The 19829-nt window shown below is 41.8% G+C and overlaps 2 protein-coding genes across 4 annotated transcripts in view; both read left to right on the top strand.

Annotated features, from left to right (window-relative positions):
- The window catches only part of LOC112220381 (contactin-4-like), a 118280-nt gene extending 109331 nt beyond the window's left edge, over nt 1–8949 (top strand). Inside the window, exons 17-23 of one of the 2 annotated variants that reach the window (XM_024382256.2) lie at nt 767–837; nt 1717–1951; nt 2067–2182; nt 3788–3968; nt 4522–4634; nt 7716–7884; nt 8020–8949. In XM_024382256.2, coding sequence (XP_024238024.1) covers nt 767–837; nt 1717–1951; nt 2067–2182; nt 3788–3968; nt 4522–4634; nt 7716–7884; nt 8020–8111 — 977 coding nt within the window. In that variant the 3' untranslated portion in view covers nt 8112–8949. Of the gene's footprint in view, nt 1–766; nt 838–1716; nt 1952–2066; nt 2183–3787; nt 3969–4521; nt 4635–4864; nt 5333–7715; nt 7885–8019 lie in introns of those variants that run through there. The other variant, XM_024382264.2, reaches the window with a different exon arrangement.
- The window catches only part of ccdc186 (coiled-coil domain-containing protein 186), a 1196038-nt gene that overhangs the window by 287217 nt on the left and 888992 nt on the right, over nt 1–19829 (top strand). The window lies entirely within an intron of this gene.

Raw genomic sequence — 19829 nt, 5'->3', positions numbered from 1 at the left:
TTTCACCATGTAGATCCCACAGTCACTTTTATCGTGCCTTTCTCATCGCTAATTATGTGTAATGAAGACAGAATCAGCTTTGTTCCAATCGACAGACACCGAGACAGGTGTTAATGATTTACCTAATAGGCAAAGAAAGTGAGAATTTGTTCATGTGATAGATGACACGCCTGACACAGCCATGTGGATATTGACACTTTTGATACTTTTGCTCATTAGATTAGAACCAACCGAGCAGGATGCATCATACCTTTTAAGCATTTAGATGCTGTGAAATACCCACGCATGCCATCAGGCAATGACTTAAAAGTGTCTATTTTGAGCTGGTTAGCAGAGTGCGTTCGACTGGCTCACTGAACCACAAGAGAGGAGAACACATGGATGTGACACACTGTATTAACAGCAGCTGTGTGTGCTGTGTGTGTGTGTGTGTGTGTGTGTGTGTGTGTGTGTGTGTGTGTGTGTGTGTGTGTGTGTGTGTGTGTGTGTGTGTGTGTGTGTGTGTGTGTGTGTGTGTGTGTAACCTTTATAGGCAAGTATGCACAGGCGCTTGTGACAGTATCAACCTAAATGTAATTGGATTAAAAAAAACAAGCCTTTGCTTTGTGAATTTAGGAAACCGTATTGTGATTAGGGGCACTATGATAGTGATATCAAGGCTTCTGTATGGTTTTGGAGTAGTAAGGATTCAAATATGCCTTTACTCCCCCCTCTGAAGGAATACACACCCTTATATTAGACACTGTTGTTGTTTCTGTCCATCCAGTTCCTGAAGTAGCACCGGGTAATGTGAGTGGAGGAGGAGGTAGCCGAGGAGAACTGGTTATCCAATGGGAGGTAAGCTTGCTGATCAGATTTATTAGAATATGTCTTCATTGTGACGGCTGTTTTCAAATCACTCTTCTGACATGAATGGGGTTTGACAGAATTCTCTACGGCAATGTGACTTCAATTAAATGGGTTTTAATTAAAACAAGAGCTGTCTTGCCTAGATATTTGCCTCCTCCAAACGGCTCCCCTGGTGTGTAAATCAAAATGCAAGATGCAGCGATGGTGGAAATTGTATGTGCATAAATCTAGGATGATGTCTCAGAATGGGTGTTTCTGTGGATCTCTTAAAGTGATTTGGCTTATCATGCAGAATGGTTTAGGAAGTGTGTATAGATTTGGATATAAAGGTAACTGCCAAGGAAAGGAAGCACCTTTGCATTAACTATACAAGTGTCTGGTATATATTGGAGGGATGCGACACCATTCTTACACGAGAAATTGCATCATTTGATGTTTTGTTGATGGCGGTGGGAAAACAGTGTCTCAGGCGCCGCTCCAGAATCTCCCATAAGTTGTTCAATTGGGTAAAGAGATGGTGACTGAGACACACACACACACTCTTCACTGAGATCTCTTCTTCTAGCCATGGTAGCCAAAATAATGGGCAACTGGGCATGACACTAAGCATGATGGGATGTTTTAATTGCTTAATTAACTCAGGAACCATACCTGTGTGGAAGCACCTTCTTTCAATATACTTTGTGTGCCTCATTAACTCAGGTGTTTCCTTTATTTTGGCAGATGCATGTATTAACTTGTTGATGTTGTGGAATTTGATTATTCAGAATTTGACTTTTCCAGTTCATATAGTCATTTGATATTCAGTTCACAACCAATGGGGAAAAAATCTACAATTTATGCTGTCAAAATGTCTTTGTCTCATAGCCGATACCAGAGGAACTACAGAATGGAGAGGAATTTGGATATATTGTGGCTTTTCGTTCTCTTGGTACAACCACGTGGAAACAGACTGTGCTGCCTTCACCTGATGCATCAAGATACACCTTCAGGAACGACAGCATCCCTCCCCTCTCCCAATTTGAGGTGAAAGTTGGAGTCTACAACAACGAAGGAGAAGGCCCATCTAGCCATGTGGTTGTAGTGTATTCTGCAGAGGAAGGTTAGTTCCTTTGACTATTGGTCAAGTTGTTGATGAAACGGAAAGTTTGGGTTAGTTTGACTTGAATGTTTACCATTTTTTGATAATATTCTTGGTGTAATCTTTTCATCTTTAGAGCCCTCTATAGCTCCGTCCAGAGTGTTGGCCCGGACGCTATCAGCCTCTGAAATCGAGGTGTACTGGGAACCCATCCCCCAGACAGCCAGCAGTGGGAAGATCATTGGATATGAGGTATGAAAAATATCCCAACATTCATGATGCTGGTAGAGAGCCGAAAACAACATGATATATATTATCCTCTGTATGATTGGCTCTGCAATGGGTCGGCATGCATTTAAATAGAACTGCCAGTGGCAAAAACTTGACATCTCCCCTACCCTGTAAAAATGCTTGGGATACGGGTAGATTTCTCACCATCTAATCTGGAGAATGAAGAGGTCTGTCCAAAGCTGTTCTGGTCTCCCAAGGACCCTTATACCCTGGCTGCTACCCTGCCTGAGTAGTGTTCTATAAATCACCACTTACAAGTGTGAACATCATATGTCAATTTCCTCCACAACAAGCATTGTCCCTCATGATGGAACACCCTGAGGATCTTACCCGTTCTTCCTTAGTATAGCCCAGGACTGGCTGCCTATAGGGAAGGCCCAGGCAGGGGGGCAGTATTGAGTAGCTTGGATGAATAAGGTGCCCAGAGTAAACTGCCTGCTACTCTGTCCCATATGCTAATATATGCATATCATTAGTATTTAATAGAAAACACTCTGAAGTTTCTAAAACTGTTTGAATGATGTCTGTGAGTATAACAGAACTCATATGGCAGGCAAAAACCTGAGACAAATCCAACCAGGAAGTGGGAAATTCGGTTTGTAGTGGTTTGTAGTTTAATTTAAGTGATTGCCTATTGGACATAAATATGAATGTAATCGAACAAAACAAACATTTCTTGTGGAAGTGGGAGTCCTGGGAGTGCATTCCGACGAAGATCAGCAAAGGTAAGTGAAGATTTATAATGCTATTTATGACTTTTGTTGACTCCACAATTTGGCGGGTAACTGTATGGCTTCCATTTGTGGCTGAACGCTGTTCACAGATTACTGAATATTGTGACTTTTGCCATAAAGCTTTTTTGAAATCTGACTCAGTGGTTGCATTAAGAACAAGTTTATCTTTAATTCTATGTAAAACATGTATCTTTCATCAAGGTTTATGATGAGTATTTCTGTTATTTGATGTGGCTCTCTGCAATTTCTCCGGATGTTTTGGAGGCATTTCTGAACATGGCGCCAATGTAAACTGAGGTTTTTGGACATAAATATGAACTTGATCGAACAAAATATACATGTATTGTGTAACATTGAGTCCTGGGAATGTTATCTGATGAAGATCGTCAAAGGTTAGTGATTAATTTGATCCATATTTCTGCTTTTTGTGACACCTCTCTTTGGTTGGAAAGTGGCTGAATGCTTTCTGTGACGAGTTGCTGACCTAACATAATGATATGTTCTGATTTTTCCGAAAAGCCTTTTTGAAATCGGACACTGTAGTTGGATTAACGAGAAGTGCATCTTTAAAATGGTGTAAAATTGTATGGTTGAGGAATTTAAATTATGAGATTTCTGTTGTTTTGAATTTGTCGCCCTGCACTTTCACTGGCTGTTGGCAAGGTGGGACGCTAGCGTCCCGAATGATCCCAGAGAGATTTTAACTTGACCTTCATTGTTCACTCACAGCCCCTGTTCATCAGGTCCAGAATGAAATCAGCAAACAACAGTGCTGGAAGTGTTTCTAATGCTGCCAGGAGGTCTGGGATAACCTTCATGTCTTTGGTTCCAGGTGCTTTGTTGGGAGGAGGGGGTGCAGGAGAGTGATGCTGAGATGGTGAAGGTCACGGATACTGTGGCCCTTCTCTCTGGACTCATGGGAAGTACGTTGTATCTGATCTCAGTCAGGGCCCAGAACAGTGCTGGAGCAGGGCCTTCTAGCCCTGCAGTCAATGTCACCACCAAGAAACCACGTGAGTTTTTTTCTGAGATGGGACAGCTGTCACATGCAATTTGAGCATTTCTCTCTTTACAAGTCCGCTTTCACGTTCATGAAGCCTGCATATCCCGCAGAATGGAATTGTGGTAAAATGCAGCAGGATATAATATGACTTCAATGACTTTAGAGCCTCTGTGAATCCTCTACCTCAACAGCACTGCTGAGACGAAACACAGTCATCTGTGTATGGTCTTGACTGCGTGTTGACTGCAGACTAACAGATGGAATTGGATTATCTTATACCTACAACATGAATTAGCAGGGCCCTCTTTTAGAAAATTACAAAAATCTGTGACAAGATGCTGTTTGTCTTGACGTCTCATGGAGAGGAAGCATGTTTATGAGCTTATCAGAGTTAGAGGAAATCATTCAGCCACTAACCTTGTACCCTTCTAGTTGAGATTTCCTTCATACAGCAGCGATAAAAGGGGATGGTTAAAGTGAGAAAGTAATTTAGGAGTTATTTCAGCTATTGACGGAATGTTACGTGACTAACTCGAGTTGCTATATGATTGCATATCTTTCAGCACCAAGTCAACCTCCAGGGAATATTGAGTGGAACTTGACCAACTCCAAGATCTTTTTAAAGTGGGAGCATGTCAAGGCAATGGGAAATGAGTCTGAGGTGACAGGATACAAGGTGAGTGTTGTCAGTGAAATAGCAGAATCTTTGAAAACTAGGAAACAAATGCAGTTTCTTGGCTAACCTCAGCAGCTATGTTCTCTAAAAATGACTCCCTGGTCGCAGTGGAAATGTAAACCTCAGCACTTTCAGTATCACATATGGATTGTCCCTGTCTGGCCGTACAAAATTAAAAAGTCTGTTCCCAGTGACATGACGCAAAACAAACCTGTTTCTCTGTTTCTCAGTGATACATTCAGTGAAACTTCCTGCCTCTCGATCTCCCTGAATTCCGCAGTAGTAAAAAGACCTGCTGTGTTTGAACCTGTGTAACAGGAAGCGTTTCATGTCATCCTGGGTATCTGAACTCTTGGAGCATTCAGCAGAGGATTATGACTCAGAAAACGGTCTGCTTTCTTTTAATGTATACATTTTCTAATTGACTGATCGGATGTGGCTCAGAGATTTGAGAGAGCAGGTGAGGAAGCAGCTAGGAGCCTGTGAAGCTCCACATTCAGACATCAGCCTTCACTGAGCGCCACATGGGGGTCATACCAGCCTCCACGGAACGCCACAGTGAGACACCAGCCTCCACGGAGCACCACAGGGGGACACCAGCCTCCACGGAGCACCACAGTGAGATACCAGCCTCCACGGAGCACCACAGTGAGACACCAGCCTCCACGGAGCACCACAGGGGGACACCGGCCTCTACAGAGCACCACAGGGGACACCGGCCTCCACGGAGCACCACAGGGGACACCGGCCTCCACGGAGCACCACAGTGAGGCGCCAGCCTCCACGAAGCACCACAGTGAGACACCAGCCTCCACGTAGCACCACAGGAGGACACCAGCCTCCATGTAGCGCCACAGGGGGACACCAGCCTCCACGTAGCGCCACAGGGGGACACCAGCCTCCACGGAGCACCACAGTGAGGCGCCAGCCTCCACGGAGCGCCACAGGGCGACGCCATCCTCCACGGAGCACCACAGGGGGACACCAGCCTCCACGAAGCACCACAGTGAGACACCAGCCTCCACGGAGCACCACAGTGAGGCACCAGCCTCCACGGAGCACCACAGTGAGACACCAGCCTCCACGGAGCACCACAGGAGGACACCAGCCTCCACGGAGCGCCACAGTGAGACACCAGCCTCCACGGAGCACCACAGGGGGACACCGGCCTCTACGGAGCACCACAGGGGGACACCGGCCTCCACGGAGCACCACAGGGGGACACCGGCCTCCACGGAGCACCACAGTGAGGCGCCAGCCTCCACGAAGCACCACAGTGAGACACCAGCCTCCACGTAGCACCACAGGAGGACACCAGCCTCCATGTAGCGCCACAGGGGGACACCAGCCTCCACGGAGCACCACAGGGGGACACCAGCCTCCACGTAGCGCCACAGGGGGACACCAGCCTCCACGGAGCACCACAGTGAGGCGCCAGCCTCCACGGAGCGCCACAGGGCGACGCCATCCTCCACGGAGCACCACAGGGGGACACCAGCCTCCACGAAGCACCACAGTGAGACACCAGCCTCCACGGAGCACCACAGTGAGGCGCCAGCCTCCACGGAGCACCACAGGGCAACGCCAGCCTCCACAGAGTGCCACAGGGTGACGCCAGCCTCCACGGAGCACCACAGGGGGACACCAGCCTCCTCGAAGCACCACAGTGAGACACCAGCCTCCACGGAGCACCACAGTGAGGCGCCAGCCTCCACGGAGCACCACAGGGGGACACCAGCCTCCACGAAGCACCACAGGGGGACACCAGCCTCCACGTAGCGCAACAGGGAGACACCAGCCTCCACGGAGCACCACAGGGCCACACCAGCCTCCACGGAGCGCCACAGGGCGACGCCAGCCTCCACGGAGCGCCACAGGGTGACGCCAGCCTCCACGGAGCACCACAGGGGGACGCCAGCCTCCACAAAGCACCACAGGGGGACACCAGCCTCCACGTAGCGCAACAGGGAGACACCAGCCTCCACGGAGCGCCACAGGGCGACGCTAGCCTCCACGGAGCGCCACAGGGTGACGCCAGCCTCCACGGAGCACCACAGGGGGACACCAGCCTCCACGAAGCACCACAGGGGGACACCAGCCTCCACATAGCGCAACAGGGAGACACCAGCCTCCACGGAGCACCACAGGGCCACACCAGCCTCCACGGAGCGCCACAGGGCGACACCAGCCTCCACAGATCGCCACATGGGGGCCACGTCAGCCTCCGCTGAGCGCCACATGGGGGCCACGCCAGCCTCCACTGAGCGCCACAGGGGTCCACCCCCTCCACTGAGCACCACAGGGGGCCACACTAACACCTCACACTATAATTTGCAATTCATGGCATCCTCTGGAAAGAGCCTGCATTAAAAATACAACACATTTCTTAAAACTATTTGACTGATCAAGAAAATACTAATTTATTTTTCTGAAGAGTTTGGCTTTCTCTGAGAAGCACTTTTTCTTTCTTCAAAGAAACAGTACAGAGGCATTATCCATAAATCAGTAATTTATCTTTAAGGTCAAACGACTTGTGTCGCTGAAATCAGTATTAATCAGATACTCACCATGATATTCCCTCACCCGTCTCAAGGTTTTTGAATTTATTATGGATCCCCATTAGTTACTGGCAAGGCAGCAGCTACTCTTCCTGGGGTTTATTATGGATCCCCATTAGTTCCTGCCAAGGCAGCAGCAACTTTTCCTGGGGTCCAGCAAAATAAGGCAGTTTATACATTTTTTTTAAACATTACAATACATTCACAGATTTCACAACACACTGTCTGCCCTCAGGCCACTATTCCACCACTACTACATATCTACAGTACTAAATCCATGTGTATGTTTGTGTATAGTGCGTATGTTATCGTGTGTGTGTGTGTATGCATGTGTCTGTGCCTATGTTTGTTTTGCTTCACAGTCCCCGCTGTTTCATAAGGTGTTTTTTAAATAGAATTTTACTGCTTGCATCAGTTACTTGATGTGGAATAGAGTTCCATGTAGTCATGGCTCTATGTAATAGTTTGTTCTGGACTTGGACTGTGAAGCGACCTCTTGTGGCATGTCTTGTGGGGTGTGCAGGTGGTGTACCGTCAGAACTGGCTTGGAAAGAGCAGCATGGTGGAGACCAACAGGACCAGCGTGGAGCTGCAAGTCCCCTCTGGCGAGGACTACCTCATTGAGATCAAAGTCTTGAGTGGTGGAGGTGATGGCAGCAGCAGTGGCCCCATCAGGATACCAAAGATGTCCAGTAAGAGATTGCTGTTTTTGTCTTTCACCATTCACAGGATGAACTTTTGGGTTTCCAAAGTGCCTTAAACAAATGTCTGTCTCATAACTATGAGTTACCCAGGTATGCTTGTTAATGTGTCTTTGTCTTTTTCAGGTCTTAACTCAAAGGGCCATTTCAGCTCAGCTCCAATGAACATTTGTGTAGTTATGTTTTTTATACTTTCAAGGTTAAACGTTGTAACTTAAAATGCCTTTTATGAACTCTAACTTTGAGAATCATCTACTCAGCAAAGTATGTGGCAGATTATAACAAACTGATATTTTATGTGTAGCATTCACTTCTCAAGAATGTGAAATCAACAGCTTACTATTTAGAGTATTCACTGCAGCTGCATTGCCTTATATTTGTATGCAGTTTTGTATTAATTTGTCAACCAAGCTTTTGACTGTTTTATTTCACTACATATTATGCAGAAAGGTCAGGCTTTACATATGAGAAGATTGTTCTAATGTTTGACAATCTACATGAGCCTGGCCTATTTGTGTCTCATCCCTGTGTTCTATGTGCCCTGTTTATTTGTTATTGTACAGTAAACGTTCTGTTAGGATGACTCGACTGTTGAAACAACCATGGTTCATTCAGAGGTTGTCCTTTAATTTCTTGATGAAGCACAGTTACTGTATATGGTTTGTCTGGCTGCTGTCAATATTCAGCAAATTCGGTGAAAAAAAAATCTAAGTTCTGTGGTATTTGGACATTCTTGAGGTTTTACATATTCTATCATCAACATTTAACAGCATCATCGTGGTCAATATGACCATCACAGACATATTGGATCAATATACAGAACTTGTTGATAGCTGGGGAAGATTGTATAACATGTTCCATTCATTTAACTCTTTCTCCATTTTCAATTGTTTGGTAATCAAGATACTTCAAGTTGTGTGCTTGATAGCTTATTTTTTGTTTATTTACCATAAATGTGATATAGATGTTGCATAAGCCTTTTAATACTATTGTATTAACAAACTAAATGTATCTCTGTGAGATGTTATTGAGACTGAATAAAATGTTTCACATTGAAATGTCTATTTTTAAATGGGTTTTCATTTTAGATGTCTGTACCATTTTGAAAGTGCCAGGGAGAATGACAGCCATCATTTACAGGAGTCAGTGAGACATCCCTCTGCATTAATGGATACCATTAAGTTACCATGAACAGGTAGCTACACAACATTGACAGCATGGCTGCTGTGCTTTCCCTCACTCAGGTTTTTATTTTTGAACATGATCAACATCTAACTGAATACTTTGGTCCTTGGCTAGCATAAAATTAACAAATCCAACTCCTACAGTATATTGTCAGTCCGTGCATGCAATTTGGATTGTTTCAATCAGAATTGAATTACCTGAATTGGATTTGATGCCCTGCAACTCGCAGAGGACACTGACCCGACTAATGAAAATTGGCAGTTATACCCACAAACACCGTCCAGTGCTTTACAGAGCCTTAACAAGTCATGATTATATACATGTATAGTGTATTTTAGGGTAAGGGTTAATTGTGCTATGTCTATGGAGAATATAACAACCTTTCTAACAAGAGAAAATAATGTCTCTCTTCATGCCATCCCAGGGTGGTATTTGTAAGCAGGTCAATACTGCTGAATGTATGGGTAGTGTGTGGATGTACCTTCCCCACATGAAACCAATCAATATGTGTATCGTAGGCTTCAGATCTATATGGTTGCCTGGAGACAATCTCAAAGCCTTTTGCATACTGATTGTTAATTATCAATAGCTCATGAATACAGAAATGACAGATTATTTTCCAGATAGTTTTAGATTACCTGTGAGAAAGGAAAATCAAGCTTTGAAATGCTCATGTATGAACTCTATTGAACACTACTACTATGATATGATTGAAGTAGGTTGACTTTGTCATGAATCTTGCTCTGGAGGCAGAACTGAGCGATTTCTGCCAGATGGGCCAGCTGCAAAGTCAAAATTGCCTATGTTGTAAAGAATCATAAAAACAAAAATGTGCTTTTTGATTTTAATTAAAGGTTAGGGTTAGCAATGTGGTTAGGGTTAGGTTTAAAATCTTATTTTATAACTTTGTAACTGTGCCAACTAGTGACCACTCTGCAGAGCTGCCTCCAGAATAACATTCATGACGAAAAACACTAACCTGCATGATTGAAGGCTCTCCACATTTTTTTCAGAGAGAACAAAGATTGTCTAAGAAAACAAATGGATTTGCAGCAGGCAATTAGAATGGCAAATACACAGGTAATAGGAATAGCGGGTGTCAAAGAGAATCCACAGTTCCATTTTGAATACAGCTAAATATTGTTTAATTTGTTGTTTCTTTCTGCCAAATCAATGTATCATGTTGTATACATGATATTGGAACGCTGATATCTGATATTGTTATATTTCCTTCTTACTATGTTACACGTCAACATTAACAGCAACAACTTGACCTGCTCACACACAGGATATTCTTCATAGTGTGCTAGGTAACGTTTTAGATATATATAATTTGCTGACCTAAATATATTATATTTTTACAAAGCACTGTGTATCACATGACAGACGACATTTCCAAGAAGAGGCGTGACATGAAGACTGTGTGACGTCTATGCCATAGCAGAGTACTGTAAGTGTATTCCAGCCAGCCACACACAGGAATAATCTTGTCATGTTGGCTGACAGGTAAGTGTCTGGACATGGACATTAATCTCCTGATACCTGCTCTAACTCTTGAGGAGAACCCAGGGATTTCATAGCCGACACCAGGCTGTCTGAAAACGGAAGCAGGTGTATTGTAGGAATGAAAGTAGATACAGAGTACTAACCTGGTTAAATAAAGGTGCAATGTCCTATATGTCACTTTGTGTTGCACAAGGTGTCTCAAATAAAGCACAGAGAACTAAGGTCTCTTTTAACAGATTATTTTTTATCACACCATCAAAATATTGATCATGAACTGTGATTTAATATTACAGATGCCATATTGTGATTATTCATTATTCGTAGCCTGAGAGTGACACACACATTTTTGAAGGTACAGACAGTGTTGTATTTCTCACAGTAACATTAACTGTGAAGAGATATGATCTAGACCTCCAGGTGGAGTTATATTCCTCACTCTGACAGTTGAAGTATATCAGTGTCATCTTTACTGTCATATTTGAGAGAATAAGTCTAATGTAAGTGGATTGAGGGGAGAGATGAATGATATACAGGTAACAGTGAATGGGGAAAGTAGACATTTTCAATATACCAATAATTCCCATCAATCAAACACAAATATTTATCACCCCATTACTTATGTTAATACATCAAAAAACTATCTAGATGAATAATATATAGTTTTATAAGGAACTGCATGCTGTCAGATTATATAACAATTGTGATCTGTGACATTTGTGATTTCTGCACCATTTTCTACTGGCCTTCACAGCCCAGTCATGATCCCCCCCACCATCCACTGTCAGTCTTAAATCATACACACAGCAGTCTTATTCTTGACAATACTTAAATATATGTTAGAGATCAGTTAATTCAACTAGGGACAGAATAGATAGCCCCTCCTAAGGCCATGTAATGGATCTTATGCAGCAGAGCCAGAGAACATTTGGCCCAGATTTCCCACAGAGGTGGTGAAAGGTCACTGCATACACACAAAGGAGGGTCAAGGTTTAAAGGAACTCCCTGGAATTGCAATAATGTCGGTGATAGAATGAGTTTGTCGAGGTTCAAATAAAAAATGTGGATGTTGAAAAATACATTTTGAATTGTCGAGGTGTGTTGAACATCGAAATCAGTGATTAAAGGCCCAGTACAGTAAAGAACATGTGATTTCCTGTGTTTTATAGATACACTGAGTGTACAAAACATTAGGAACACCTTCCTAATATTGAGTTGCACCCTATTTTGCCCCAAGAACAGCCTCAATTCGTCTGGGCAAAAACTACAAGGTGCCGAAAGCCTTCCACAGGTATGGTGACCCATGTTTAATTGTTAGTTGAGAATGATATGTTAATTGAATGATTACAATATTCCGCCCTGAAACATATAATTGTATGGACTTGATTAGAATGTATAAAACCAATGCTTCCCATAGTTGTGTCAAGTTGGCTGGATGTCCTTTGGGTGGTGGACCACTCTTGATACACACGGGAAACTGTTGAGCGGGAAAAACCCAGCAGCTTTGCGGTTTTTGACACACTCAAACTGGTGCACCTGGCTCCTACTACCATACCCCATTCAAAGGCACATAAATATTTTGTCTTGCCCATTCACCCTCTGAATGGCACACATACACAATCCTTATCTCGATTGTCTCAAGGCTTAAAAAATATTCTTTAACCTGTCTCCTCCCCTTCATCTGCACTGATTGAAGTGGACTTAAGTGGATTTAAGTGACATCAATAAGGAGGGATCATAGCTTTCACCTGGATTCACCTGGTTAGGCTATGTCATGGAAAGAGCAGGTTTTCCTAATGTTTTGAACACTAAGTGTAACGGTTTTCTTGAGTTGAAGGAGAGGCGGACCAAAATGCAGTGTGGTTTCTATTCATGGTTGTTTAATAAAGACTCTACACATGAACAAACTAACAAACCAAGAACCGTGAAAACCCAAAACAGCCCTCTCTGGTGCAAACACAGAGACAGGAACAATCACCCACAAAACCCAACACCAAACAGGCTACCTAAATATGGTTCCCAATCAGAGACAATGACTAACACCTGCCTCTGATTGAGAACCATATCAGGCCAAACACAGAAACAGACAAACTAGACACACAACATTGAATGCCCACTCAGATCACACCCTGACCAAACAAAACATAGAAACATACAAAGCAAACTATGGTCAGGGTGTGACAGTAAGTGTATATTTCCATACTATGATGTTGGAATAATACTGTGAAATTATGGAAATTATGATAATGCCCTTTAGTGTAAGAGCTGCCTGAAATTTCAGCCAGTTTTGGTGAGACTTAATTAAAAACAATCACAGTAAGGTATATAATTCTTACCCATATATAATTGTTACCCAGAAATGATTTGATATTGAGATAAAAACGGCTACATTGGACCATTAATAAAGCAATTAATCTATTTTAGAATTATGTAAATAAACAAGACTTGACCTCAAGTTGAAACGTAACATCTGCAAGTATTTTTTTCAGGATCAAAAAGATGCTGGGCCCAGAGTTTTAAGATCCAGGTTAAAGCACTCAATCTGCAAAGTAGCACCTTGAGCTACTTGGCCTGCAAATTCACATGAATAGTCAAGGTGCCGTACTGATAAAGCTGGTCTCAGGACTGGGAGCTATGACAGAGTCATAATCTTCATTTTAAACTGGATTAGTACTCAAAGGGAAAGCATCACCTTTCTGACAGCGAGATCAAATGTTTTAAGTGTGTCAGACACTATATGTGGACTTAGCATGTTCAGTTCAGGACAATGTATACCCTACTGTATGTTTGTATTGGATTGGATGTACTGTTTGTCTATGTGTCTATGGGTGTATGTGTGTGCACTACCAAATCAACTTAGAGTTATCACAAATAGAGGAATGTGGAGCCATTGGCAGAATGGGAGGTGTGCGTATTTTCAAGTCAATCTGTAAGGTCAGCTCTGTAGGGTTGATAGATGGAGATTTTGATAGTTCCATGCCTGCGTTCTGATTCTGCTCTATAGCCATGCTTTAGCTAAAAAAGTATTTTACTAGTGTTTCTTACTTTGTAAGGCTCAGAGAAAACCATGAATAATAATCACATATAAAGTAACCCTATAAAAACGTAGTTGTTGAAACAGGTGTCTTCACATTCTATTTTAAGATCGTGTTTAATCATCTTTTTTTCTTCACAGACATACAGAATGAGGACAGGGGTAGAATGTTCATGCAACACTGTTCCAGATAGCAGACAGAATAGAAGGTTACTCCATAATATAAAGCAATGCTTTTCATATCAACGGGATACTGCATAAAACAATACAGACAGTAATAATGAGAATCGTATCAAGGGATTTTTGCATACAGTAGACCTGTAGTAGATTTGCATAGAGGTGCATAGTTTTTAAAAACATTTTTTTGCAAGAGTTGGATAGATTTGTATAACTAATACGTTGTATAACAGATTGGTATGTGATATCCGGGATCTTTGGGAGGTCGCTACCCCATTGAATTTGACATTTAAAATGGTTAAGGTTAGGTTTAGGTAAGGGTTATGGTTAAGGTAGGGACGTCACAAGGATCACGGATAGCACTGAGCCCTAACAGATTACCGAGTGGAGGTAATGTCTGTTTTTGTAATGTGTAGAAACAGTGTGTAATTACACCAAGCCTCAAAGAGGTACACAGAATGTCTCTACGGTACATATAAACACAGTGGACATTTATGGTAGACATTTATGTACGTTTATGGTACAATGGAATATTTGGTTTACATAGATAGAGATATTGCATGTAAAGGTCTTCTCAGGTCTAAAAAGTTGGATCCGGACCTGAAACAGACCCGACGATAACCAGACATAGACCCGACGGGTACCCTAGCGGGTCCGGATCTAGACCAGACCCGATTGGACCCGAGTGACAAAACGTTATATTTATCAGCCAAGTTGCTCTTCTGGTTAAATGAATATGGTTGGCAAGGCCTTCTATAAGTCAATAAATTAACCTCATTAGAGTAACATAAATATGCTATAGACTATCAGCTGTAGTTACATAGACCTGAGACCCAATGACAATCAAACAGGACCCGACCCAGAGCCGAGGGAAAAGTAGGAATTTTGGTCCTGGACCTTGGATCCCGGGTCAGATCTTGGGTATTCAGTTAGGGTGGACCCATGAAGACCTCTAATTGCATAATGGTTGACTTGGAATGCATCCCTGGAGGTAGCTTTGTGTGCCATATAAGATATGACCATAAAGGGATTACTTCTATTAAATGCCCATCACCAGAACTTAAGCATATTTTATTTTACTTCATCATGGCTAATATACAAGAACATTTATATATTAGAACAAAAAAAGTGATTTGTATCAACGTGTTTAGGCTTTTGGAAACTACAACTGTTGGCTTGACAAGGAGGGAACTTGACAAGCTAAACTAGAAATGATGTCCTAAACATGTATAAGTCTATTCTTGGTGTTCTGAAAGCATCCCATTTGGAGTTGAGCCTGTTGGGATCAAATCCAGGGCCACTTGACATTTGCAGTAATTAAAATATGCTAAACTGATTGGAGTGCAAATATCATTCATGGTTAATTTCAAGCCACCTTTTTTACTCTGGGTGTAACATCTACCTTTGTAACGTGGTGCTCCACAGAAATTTTAAGTTGAGGAGGAGACTGTGCTAAAATGGATTTCATAACTAACTACATTTCTAAATCATATTACAATGAACCTTGTCATGCTTCAGACATATGTTCCTGTCTTACACGTGGATAAGTAAATGTGTTTTGGAAACTAACATCACCCAAAGTCTACTTTTAAGTCATTAACATTTTTCCAAAACTTCAATTTCGTTTGAGTTTAAGCTGGCTGCTCTGTAAGAGGGAAACTCAGACTTAAATATGTAAAGTAATTGGTATAACCAGAGCTCGACTCATGGATTGTAACTAATCCCCTTTTCATGGAAATCTCATAAGAACCTGTATCATTCAAAAAACGGATTATTTACTTCTGGGAGCTCATTGACTTAATTTTGGCCAAAGACAGCCTTCCTGATTACAGGAGTAATTTTGGCCTAGGTACGTTGTTGTGTTGGCTATCTTTGTATATTCCACTTAGGGTACTAGACAAGCACTATATGAGTCCCATGTATTATTATTATCATTATTATCATTATTATTATTATTATTATTGTTATTATGTTGTATCCTACAGTAGAGGGCACTTTATGGGTCATGGGTCACTGGTCACATATTGGCAAAGGTGACCCGGAAGTAGAGCTGCTCAAGTATGGTGGATGAATGAAGATGTCTTAATCAGGCAGTTATTAACAGTTGGAAAAAATGGACAAGGTTCCTTTCTGTGTAATTGGGCATTCCCTCTCTCACGTGAGCATGCTTTTCCGAGTGAGATCGATGGGTCTGGTCTACTTATTGTCCCTTCCAGGCTCTCTCTACCTGCTACAGAAAAAAATGACCAGTGAGATGTCAATAAGTAGACCAGAGTGGCTGCACCCAGACCTGAAAGTGGGGTGTCTCGCTTTCTCAACCGTCTCAGGTAGAGGTCGACCGATTATGATTTTTCAACGCCGATACCGATTATTGGAGGGCCCCAAAAAAAGCCGATACCGATTAATCGGCCAATTTTTTTTATTTTTTTTGTAATAATGACAATTACTGCAATACTGAATGAACACTTATTTTAACTTAATATAATACATAAATAAAATCAATTTAGCCTCAAATAAATAATGAAACGTTCAATTTGGTTTAAATAATGTAAAAACAAAGTGTTGGAGAAGAAAGTAAAAGTGCAAAATGTGCCATGTAAGAAAGCTAACATTTAAGTTCCTTGCTCAGAACATGAGAACATATGAAAGCTGGTGGTTCCTTTTAACATGAGTCTTCAATATTCCCAGGTAAGAAGTTTTAGGTTGTAGTTATTATAGGAATTATGGGACTATTTATCTCTATACCATTTGTATTTCATTAACCTTTGACTATTGAATGTTCTTATAGGTACTTTAGTATTGCCAGTGTAACAGTATAGCTTCCGTCCCTCTCCTCGCTCCTACCTGTTCTCGAACCAGGAACACATCGTCAACAGCCACCCTCGAAGCAGCATTACCCATGCAGAGCAAGGGGAACAACCACTCCAAGTCGCAGAGCGAGTGACGTTTGAAACGCTATTAGCGCACACCCCACTAACTTGCTAGCCATTTCACATCTGTTACACCAGCCTAATCTCACCAGCCTAAGTCATAAACAGCGCAATGCTTGAAGCACAACAAAGAACTGCTGGCAAAACGTACGGAAGTGCGGTTTGAATGAATGCTTACGAGACTGCTGGTGCCTACCACCGCTCAGTCAGACTGCTCTATCAAATCATAGACTTAGTTATAACATAATAACACACAGAAAAATGAGCATTAGGTCATTAATATGGTCAAAACCGGAAACTATCATCTCGGTTCTGTATTTTCAGTGAAATACGGAACCGTTCCGTATTTTATCTAACGGGTGGCATCCATAAATCTAAATATTCCTGTTATATTGCACAACCTTCAATGTTATAATTATGTAATATTCTGTCAAATTAGGCAGCCCAAACAGAGCCTGGGCGCGAACACAGAATCTCTGGTGGCACAGCTGGCGCTGCAGTACAGCACCATTAGCCACTGCGCAACCCGGGAGGCCTGACTTGCCTAGTTAAATAAAGATTAAATAAAGGTGTAAAACAAATATATATTAAAAAAATAAAAAATAACGTTTTTTTTTTAAATCGGTGTCCAGAAATACCTATTTCTGATTTTTATGAAAACCTGAAATAGGCCCTAATTAAATCAGCCATTCCGATTAATCGGTCGACCTCTAGTCTCAGGTATGGCAAGCATACCAAAGATGTTGGATTATAACTTGAAACTCAAAGATTAATTAACAATTAATTTAATAAACCTAAACCCGCTTTTCGTTTATTGACAAGTCATCTGACAGTAGTAAGGCCTTGGCTACGCATTCATTTAACTCACTGCTGAGGATCAAGTCTGGTGACCAATACAACTAATTGACCAAGGGTGGAATGTTAAAATGAAGATAAATAATAACATTTCTCGCAAGAGCAGAAATGAGAAATTACCATGGGATGATTTTCAATGACTGAAACACAACTCATGCATTTTTTTAAATCTTTCCTGTACTTTACAATGCAATTGACATATTACAGTAGTGTATTATTGACCTTAGCACCATAGGCAATATTCAACACAGTATGCACAATGGGTGTTCCAGTTCAAAGAAAGCATGTGCTAATATGCAACTCCTTCATGCTGCTGTTCTATAAGGAGCTACATAAATTTAAAGTGTCTCCAAAATGTACTTATTTCTAAGCTAGAAAACCGAGAAAAAAAACATGCCCTGAAAAAAACATGTCTTAAAGTTAGAATTCTTAGTTGTTACATCCATTTTTTGACTTTTAGTGATATATCCATTGATTCTTGAAGTATTGGACTTGCCTCATGAGCTTAGTTAAACTGTCGTACCTCATCAGAGCCCAAACAAACACTGCATAGCCTCAAAAGATGGTTAAAACGTTTTTTTTTTATCATGGATCGTCAGTCTTGCATCCATAGCTCTGTCTGTGAATTTAAGAGTGTTACATTTCTCTGGGCCCATCCGGGATGTATGCTTTGTTATTGTCTCAAATAAGGTCTTCAGCTTTAATGTGGATTTGTAACTTCCAAAATCACGTGTTCCTATAGTGTTAGAATCTTACTTTTGACCACATCTCACATGGCATTCCAAAAAAAAAAAACTGTATTCATGGCTCATATGTAAATTTGTATTTTCACTTCAGAGTTTAGTCCCAAACTGCAAGGAAAAATTACTTAAATCCATAATGAATCTGATTGGCTGAACATCCCTGTTTAATTTGAGTAAAGTTGCGCTGACATATATTTTCTGTTATTGCTGAGGTGTAGGCTGAGACATGTTAGAAAGTGACAATGTTTGGACCGGCACTGAGCTCTAAAGAAGGGATAAAGTGGTGTGATGGACAGAAGATTGGCTGAGAATTTAAAAAGCAATGAGACCTCTCCGAACACCACAGGACAGCTGACAGGCCTGTAAAGCGCTCTCTCCCCAGGTCCACATGGAAGGCCACTAGTGAGCTTGGACTGATAAATATGGAAAATAAAGACTGATAAATATCTATCCAGTGACGTACGGTGAGGTTGGTGGCTGGGAAAGCACCGGCTATTTTCAAAGCCAGATTTCCCCTCAAAGTAAATCTTGATGAAGCCCAAGCCCACCATACAAAAGATAGCTCCAACAACCAGAGTGACATAGTCTAACAGAAGTTGACAACAATTTTCACCAAATGTAAATATCAATGTAGCCCAGATACACAAGCTATTGTCTCTAATGGTAGTATATTTCATATCATCCGACAAAATTACACACTGCTCAGCAGTGGTGAAAAAAGTACCCAATTGTCATAATTGAGTAAGAATAAAGATCAGGTCACACAGTAAAATACTACTTCAGTAAAAGTCTAAAAGTATTTGGTTTTAAATATACTTAAGTATCAAAAGTAACTGTAATTGCTGAAATATACTTAAGTATCAAAAGTAAAAGCATAGCTCATTTCAAATTGCTTATATTAAGCAAACCAGATGGCACCATTTTCTTGCTTTTTATTTATTTACGGATAGCCAGGGGCACACTCCAACACAGCATCCTTTACAAATGAACAAAGCATTAGTGTTTAGTGCATCCATCAGATTAGAGGCAGTAGAGATGGCAAGGGATGCTCTCTTGATAAGTGCATGAATTGGACCATTTTCCTGTCCTTGTCACGACTTCTACCGAAGTCGATGCCTCTCCTTGTTCTAGCCATCATTGCTCCATTTTTCATTTTCCATTGGTTTTGCCTTGTTTTCCTACACACTTGGTTCCAATCCCATTCATTACCTGTTATGTATTTAACCCTCTGTTTCCCCTCATGTCTTTGTCTCCCCTCATGTTTCCCCTCATGTCTTTGAGATTGTTTGTTATTATTTTCGTGTTGTTTGTATTGGTGCGCGTCGGGTCCTCGTACCCACTTTGTTTTGTGTATTTTCTCACGTCATTAAACTACTCCATATTACCAAGATAAATTGTCCTGCGCCTGATTTCCTTGCCACCTATACACACGCGTTTGACAGAATCTCTGACCTAAATTATGAAGTCAGCAGGAGAAGGTCGCCCGGCCATGGAGGTGGAGGAGCGCGT

Source organism: Oncorhynchus tshawytscha, linkage group LG25 (genome assembly GCF_018296145.1).
Source record: "Oncorhynchus tshawytscha isolate Ot180627B linkage group LG25, Otsh_v2.0, whole genome shotgun sequence".
NCBI classification, from domain to species: Eukaryota; Metazoa; Chordata; class Actinopteri; order Salmoniformes; family Salmonidae; genus Oncorhynchus; species Oncorhynchus tshawytscha.
This window is presented reverse-complemented; position numbering and strand designations above follow the sequence as displayed.